General features: G+C 40.8%; 1 protein-coding gene across 2 annotated transcripts in view; it reads right to left on the bottom strand.

The window, feature by feature from the left end:
* Nucleotides 1-6846, bottom strand: part of CYTH3 (cytohesin 3) — a 45798-nt gene extending 38952 nt beyond the window's left edge. The window contains exons 1-2 of one of the 2 annotated variants that reach the window (XR_003095854.1): nt 6688-6846; nt 5786-5852 (exon numbers count right to left, since the gene is read on the bottom strand). Coding sequence is in view for 1 of the 2 variants with exons in the window: in XM_006031453.3 (XP_006031515.1) it covers nt 5786-5852; nt 6688-6725 (105 nt within the window). In the remaining variant the exon portion in view is untranslated. The remainder of the gene's footprint in view (nt 1-5785; nt 5853-6687) is intronic. The other variant, XM_006031453.3, reaches the window with a different exon arrangement.
* Between the last annotated feature and the right edge of the window lie 935 nt (nt 6847-7781).

The following is a 7781-nucleotide window of genomic DNA, read 5'->3' as shown; positions in this document are numbered from 1 at the left end:
GTTCAATGCCGATAAATGCAAGGTTCTCCACCTTGGGAAAAAAAACCCGCAGCATCCTTATAGACTCAGCAGTGCTATGTTGGCTAGCACTATGGAAGAAAGAGACTTGGGGGTCATCATTGACCACCAGATGAACATGAGCCTGCAATGCGATGCGGCGGCTAGTAAAGTGACCAAAACGCTGGCTTGCATCCATAGATGCTTCTCAAGCAAATCCCGGGACGTCATTCTCCCCCTGTACTCGGCCTTAGTGAGGCCGCAGCTGGAGTACTGTGTCCAGTTTTGGGCTCCACAATTCAAAAAGGATGTGGAGAAGCTTGAGAGAGTCCAGAGAAGAGCCACGCACATGATCAGAGGTCAGGGAAGCAGACCCTACGATGAGAGGCTGAGAGCCCTGGGGCTCTTTAGCCTGGAAAAGCACAGGCTCAGGGGTGATCTGATGGCCACCTATAAGTTTATCAGGGGTGACCACCAGTATCTGGGGGAACGTTTGTTCACCAGAGCGCCCCAAGGGATGACGAGGTTGAATGGTCACAAACTACTTCAAGATCGTTTCAGGCTGGACATAAGGAAAAATTTCTTTACTGTCCGAGTCCCCAAGGTCTGGAACAGCCTGCCACCGGAGGTGGTTCAAGCGCCTTCATTGAACACCTTCAAGATGAAACTGGATGCTCATCTTGCTGGGATCCTATGACCCCAGCTGACTTCCTGCCCTTTGGGCAGGGGGCTGGACTCGATGATCTTCCGAGGTCCCTTCCAGCCCTAATGTCTATGAAATCTATGAAACTTCCATCATTCTTGTGGGAAATGGGAAGAAGAGAGAAGACGATACTGTGGCTAAGTGCAGACATTCAGGGGAGTTAGGGAGAGGTTAAATCACATTAAAAATGGCCACCCGATCTAAGGAAAGTCAGGATAGGGGAACTAGCAGAGCAGCGATAGGGTGGACAAGCGGACTGGGGTGGGGAGGAAAATCAGGGTCCATGTGGGGATTGGGGGGCAAGTGGGATCTGCAGAGGGATGGTGGGGGAGGGTAGGTGAGATCTGTGGGAGTGATCAGGGGGATGGGGAGGCAGGCAGTGACTGCGGGGGAGGGCAGGAAGCAGGCACAGTTCTTAATTCTAGATCCATTTAGTCCACAATCCTTAATCCTAGATCCATTTAGTGTACACCGATCTAAGACTATCTTAGACTGGGTTCTGCCATTTTTAGAGTGGTCTATGTACATGGAAATTTTGTAGCATCACAGGTTTAGATTGATTTCTGATCACTGAGACTGGGTTTAAATGTCCGCATTGGGGGCCAACCAAGATCAGGTGGCCATTTTTAATGCAAATTAACCTCCCTCTAACTCCAGCAAATGTCTGCACTTAGCCTTATTTCAGTGGGTTTTCTTGGCCCAGTAAGATCACTCACGGAGAAACAGGGCAACCCTACTTCTAATCTGGGCTTCCAGTCTCTAAGCCATTACACAAAATATTAAAATATTCATAAGATTGATTGACTTCTGTTTGTTTTTACAATGAATGAATTACCTGCCTTGCAAGGAAGTTGCGCTTGCTGACTGTTTGTTTAGAATGCAAACAAGAAAGCACAAATTCCTTCAATCTTGTGTATTGTAGGCTTTAATAGAGTAAACCTATTGTCATGGTATCAGTCCCAAAGGTTTTTTTTAGCCTGGCTGACAACTCTCAAAATAGTTTCACCATCTGAAAAACTTCCAGAGTCAGCCAGGATTGCTGCAAAGAAAAATACAAATTTATCCTGTTGTAGTAATAGCTGTGCTTCACTCTGAAACAATGACCACTCTGAAAATGGATCTATTTCTTTCACTGATATTTATAGAGAGACATTGCTTGTCAGCAGCAGAGCCTCAGATTCCCTTTCTTAAGCATTCTTAGAATTTTCTTCTTTTAATGCATCTATGACTGTGTTCAGTCCTGGTCAGCCTATCTAAAAAACACAGTATAACAATAAGAGAGATGATTCCAAGAAATGTGATGCAAATGATTATAGAGGCTTGGAAACGCTTTCGTGTAAGAAGAAGTTGAAAACTTTATAGGTATAAAATAACAGTATAGAGAGGGATCAGGAAATTTAATGAAACTAAAAAGATGCAAATTTAAACCAGATGCACTATACAGCTAGCCTGTTGGACTCATTGCTATGAGGCACAACTGAGGACACACGGCTTAGCAAATTTAAGAAGGAATTGCTATATTTTAATTTTTTTCTTTCTTATCATTATTTATAGCTGTGAACAATACCTTTCACAAGATTGAAGGAATTTGTGCTTTCTTGTTTTCATTCTAAACAAAACAAGTACAGTAGGATCAGACAATTATGAATACATAGTTGCAATGACTGAGCTAATTCCAGCCTACTTGTGCTATCTCCAACATGGATTTTTAAACGTACACAATTAAACTGATATAGTAAAAAGCTATCCCATTTACCCTACTTTTTTTCTTTACGCTTAGGAAAGTTTCTTAGAGCTAATAATATCCCATTTCTGGAAAGCCAAATTAGCCATCAAAAATTAATTACTCTCCATGGAAACAGAGATATCTTAATGCACTACAAAACAGACACAATTTCCATTTTCCTTTATAGCAGAAAAAGAAATGATGAAGAATAGGCAGAGAGACAGGAATAGAAGATCTGTCTGGGAAGTAGCAGTGTCTGGAAAAAGTGAATCAAATGGCCTGGCTGGAACCTACTTATGATTCTCAGTCTTGGCTTTATCTCTTTACATTTCTTCTGCTGACCAGTTTAAAATGGGAGACAACAGTACTTGACTGCTTTCTCCATATAAAACACATTGTTACAGGGACATTTTATATTTACTACAAAGAGCTATTTTGATCGTTCTATGGTAGCTATTTCCATTTTCTGTGTTCTCTATTGAAACCAGTTTTGCATTTCAGCTTTAAGTTTTATAGTTAAACTTTTGTCCCTTCCAAGAAAAATGATCTTTTCAAGTACAACAGGAAATGTCTCAAGCCCCCATGCCATGAATTTCAAGTATGACTTTATGTTCCATTGTGCCTTCCATACGTAAAGATCCAAAGCATTTTACAAACTTTACATATGCAGCACTGTACACACTATTTTAAAGCTAAACCGGTTTGAAAGCTATTATACATAGCAACTGTAACTGGAGTATATGAAACAATATCAAAACCCAAGTGCTTCCATGCAACTACTCTACAAACAGAGATAAAGGCTGTAAACAGATCCATAGATGTGTTCAGTATTATTAGTAACACCAGTAGACTACTTTTTAGCTGCACAGTACCAATCCTAACTGCAGCTCTCAATTTTTTTAAATTTTGATTAGCAGGAATCACATTCAACAGATCACTGGGTGGCCTTGCTACTCACACAACTATCCTGCTTTCCACATTCCCACTCATGCAGGCACCTTTCTCCCGCTTATTAGTAAAAACATCCTTATTGCAACAACAGCAAGAGCAAAACACCTATATTAGAAAGATATTCAGTGTATTTTTTTGCTAATTTTAATTCAACATAGCAGTTGAAAGGATGAGCCAGCTCCAAGGGACCAGCAGCTCCTGCAGATCACCACTGTTCTACATATGGTTTGGAAACAATGTGTAAAACCATTTCTTACATGCAAGCCATGTTAATGTGGTAGCCCAGCCAGGACTTCTAGATACAGGAATAATTTCACCTACTAATGAAATATAATTAACACTGTAATAAGGCCACCTGAAGTCATTTTGTGATTTAATCAGAAATCTAGAAAGTAAGAAAAACAACTAAGAGGACACCTGAAGAAGATAAGCTACCCCAAGAAAAAGAAATCCTTCCCACAACATTCAGAAAATGAGAATGGTGGTGAATCAATTTAAATAAAGAGCTGTAGCATATGCACACACACATACACACAAGCATGACAGCTTGAGACTACCCTAAGTAATACATTAAAATGTTATTCAAGATAATACTTCAGTTGAACATTAAGGCCCCCTCTACATGTTACAGGCACCATGCAATTAACTGGTTAATTGCGCAATTACCTTAAAAGTAGCTACGTGTGCAAAGTAACTATCATGCCATAAAAAGCTCCAACCAGCTCTCAAGTTAGACCTCAAAAATATGTAATAATATTATAGCTATTTGCTGTACAGATTTAATTTGCACGTGCAACAGGGTCTCCCCTGCAGCTGGGAGCCCTGTCAGCTGATGGGGCTCCGAGACACAGTGGTGCACCATGCCCAGCCGGGGCTGGGAGGGCTGGGAGTCCCACAGCTGCAGGGACTCTCAGCCCCAGTAGCTGTTGACTCAAGATCCCAGAAGCACCCAAGCAGCCAGTAGTTGCAATCCCCCAGGCCCAGGGGTTTCACGCACCCCCGAACCTAAGAGATTGTAGAAGTCGCAGTCCCCCAGGCCCAGGGGTTTCACACTTCCCCACACCTGGGAGATAGCAGCCACCATGATCCTCTAGCCCTGGGGGTACATGGGGCAACCCCCATGGCTGGGAGCCTCTCAAGTGAGAGGGGCTCCCAGCCACAGGTGCTTGCTTCTTACCAGTGCTGGGAGAGGCTGGGATTGGGCTCCCCCTGTACCATAGGGCAGAATGGGATCTAATGTGCACCTCCTGCCATGTATGTACAAATGTGTGGATCATGCATTAGATCTCATCACATTTTTACCTTCACAAGCAGAGGGGACCTTAAGTAACAACCATCAAAATGTAACTGCATTCAACACAGCTGCAAAGGAAATTTACCAGAAACAAACAGAGAAAAAATAAACCTTAGTAGGGAAGCTTTGGAAAAAATAAAAGAAGAGATGTAATAAATAAATAACCTCCTCAAAGTCATAGTTCAATTTTATTAAAGGCAAGAAAAAGCAGTAAGCACAAGCACAAGCACAAGCAAGAAAGATGAAAAAGACAAATATTAGGAAGGAAAAAAAGAGAATATGAAGACCAAACAGCCAGACATTAAAACAACGGTTTCTTTCAATATATCAGAAAAGAAGTCTGGAAGAGATTTAGCAGGTCAGCGAATTACTATGGAAAAAAATCATTGATTAAGGAAGACATGGACGTTGGTGCAAAGAAACCACAATGTTTCTCTAAAACCTACATTTTCAACATACATTTCTTGAAACAGTAAGCTAAAAATTATTTTTAAAGTGTTCACATTTCAACCTGAATTTACTTGTACAGGTGCTATCTAAATGTAGAAATAACTAAGAACATTTATGTATATATGTGGTTATGTATATACATTTATGTGCAAACAGCACGTGTATATACAAATACAATAGTTTGTATGAACAGTTACTTGTAAGCATAAACTAAAAACATAAGATTTGAAATCATTTGGGGGGGAAAAAGAGTACAAACTTTTTTGCAGTTTAGTATATAAATATAAAACCTCTACATCAGGTATAATCAGGTCTCTTTAAGGAATGCTTGCAGTTAGTAGTTAGTATTTTGACTGATCTCTTACCGTATTACCATATTTACTTCCAATTAGAAAACATAAAACATTTACTTAAGTGGAGCACTATACCTAGTTGACAAATGACAAAATCATTTTTTTCTGCTCATTGTTGTAAAGATGGACAAGTATATTTGGGACCTAACTATGCTTCATAATTCTTCAAAATGAATATGGTGCCTGATTAATTTAGGAGAACTTTCAGATGCACAACTAAATGTAACTTTATCACCAACAACTGGAATACATTTACAAAAAATATAACCATCAAGAATAACTTAAATTGTAACAAATACAAAATGTTCTACCTTCTTCGGGTCCATATTGAATTTCTTCCTTCCCATTGCTATTTGCTTATTTCTCTGGGTAGTTTTGCTATTTGTTTTGAAGGAATAAAAAAGCAATTACCAGATGCTGTTAATAATACAATCACTGTAAACTTCATTTTTTAAATTTATATCTGTAAATTTATTTTTCACATTTAAATTTTCTCTGGTCAAAAAATAAAATCCCAAAACAAAGGCATTTTATTTGAAAAAGTGATAATAAACATCCTATATTATGTTATTAAATTATTTAAAGTTTTAACAGCTTAATATAGGGATGTCAAAGATACAGCTGTGCAGCCCTATTATCCAGTCCATGCCTATGAGTATCAGACTGACCCTGTATGTGGCACGCAGCATGCACCAGCCCTAGTCCCACATGCTGCATGTGGCACATCAAGTCAGTCTGGTACATGCTGTACACAGCATGGGGGCCAGTTTCAGAGACATGCCATATCCAGAGGCCACACCAATCTGGGGCACACACTATATGTGTCACATGAGGCCAGTGTGAGTTGCATGCTGCATACAACATATAGGGTTGGTCTGGGATATGCACAGCACACAGCGTGTGGAGCTGGTCTGGGCATGTACTGAATGTGGTGCCCATGCCAGACTGGCCTGTATATGGGCTCCAGCACTTAGGCTTAATAGGATCATATTATTAATGATGTAACAGACTTTTTCCATCACAAAGTTCATCCCTCTGCAAGTGCAAGGGAGAGACTGAGTGACCTCTGAATTGATACTACAGACTTTTCAATGCTGAGCCAAATTTATGGAGTTTTCAGCTGTTAAATATAACCAAACCATCTTTTATTTGTTCTCCCTAGAATACCTATGCCAGAATCAGATTTCTAAATTGACGTGTCAAAATTACTCACCTTTCTTCCACACTTGTCAAGTTATTAATTTCTGTCATAACCTCTGCTATTTCAAATTTTAACCTCTGCCGAAAGAAGGAAGGAAAAAAGATCAACCAACATTAATTAATTTTTTTTAAAGCAACTCTAGCACAGACAAAATTAATGCATTCAGTGACGTTTTCATAATTTTACGAATCAGAAGACCTGGCAACAATGTTTTCTAAAATCTAGTCTTAATACTAGCAACAGCGGACCCCTCTAGTATGAAAACTTCACAGTGGAAAGAAAGGAATCCTACTTAGGTTATTAAGTACTCGAAGCATCCTGTCAAGTACATCTACACTGCAGCTTGCATGAGCAAATATAAGTCGTTCTCAGCTACCTTGGTTACTGCTGGTAGCATAGCCATGGCAGAACAAGTCTAGCACAGATTGCAAAGCACCTGAGATGACAGGCAAATACTTTAGCAGTTAGTTCACATTGAGCTTCACACTCGCACAGAACGCTGCTAGCAGTAAACAAGATAACCTCAGATACAGTCTGCAACCAGTGCTGCAATATATAAGCAGGGAGAGGAAGGAAAGAAGTTGAGCTGAGGAAACCATGCTTGCCTAGACATGGTCTCTAGTCTTTCCTTTTGTTACCAGTCCTGGCAAAGAGTTATTGTAATTCAGGATGGTAGCGAGCACTTCTGCAATAAATAGTGGTGTGGGGTTTTTTGTGCCATCCACAGAGGAAGCAATACCAGTTGTGGTCTGTTTTTGGTATCTGGTTTCAAGTTCCAGCATTACTTCACTGTTTATGATTCTTGTATGTTTCCTCTCAAGGTATACCCTTGTCAGATAACGGATCTAAACCAGGGGCAGGCAATTATTTTGAGCAGAGGGCCGCTTCCCCAGTTTTGGCAGGCTGTTGAGGGCCGCATGGGTAGCCTCACCCCTTGAAAGGTACCTCACCCCTTGACAGGCACCCCGCCCCCTTGTCACCATTTTGGGACCAACGTCCCAATGTCTTGGGACCAATGTCTCAGGGCCAGCACCAGTGGGGCCCAAAGTGGGGTGCAGGCTGTCAGAGGTCCGTAAAGCTGGGCTGGGCTGCACCAGCAGGGAGGG

Source organism: Alligator sinensis, unplaced genomic scaffold, assembly GCF_000455745.1.
Source record: "Alligator sinensis unplaced genomic scaffold, ASM45574v1 scaffold990_1, whole genome shotgun sequence".
Classification (NCBI taxonomy): domain Eukaryota; kingdom Metazoa; phylum Chordata; order Crocodylia; family Alligatoridae; genus Alligator; species Alligator sinensis.
Note: the sequence above shows the minus strand (reverse complement) of the source record. Positions and strands in the feature narration are given on the sequence as shown.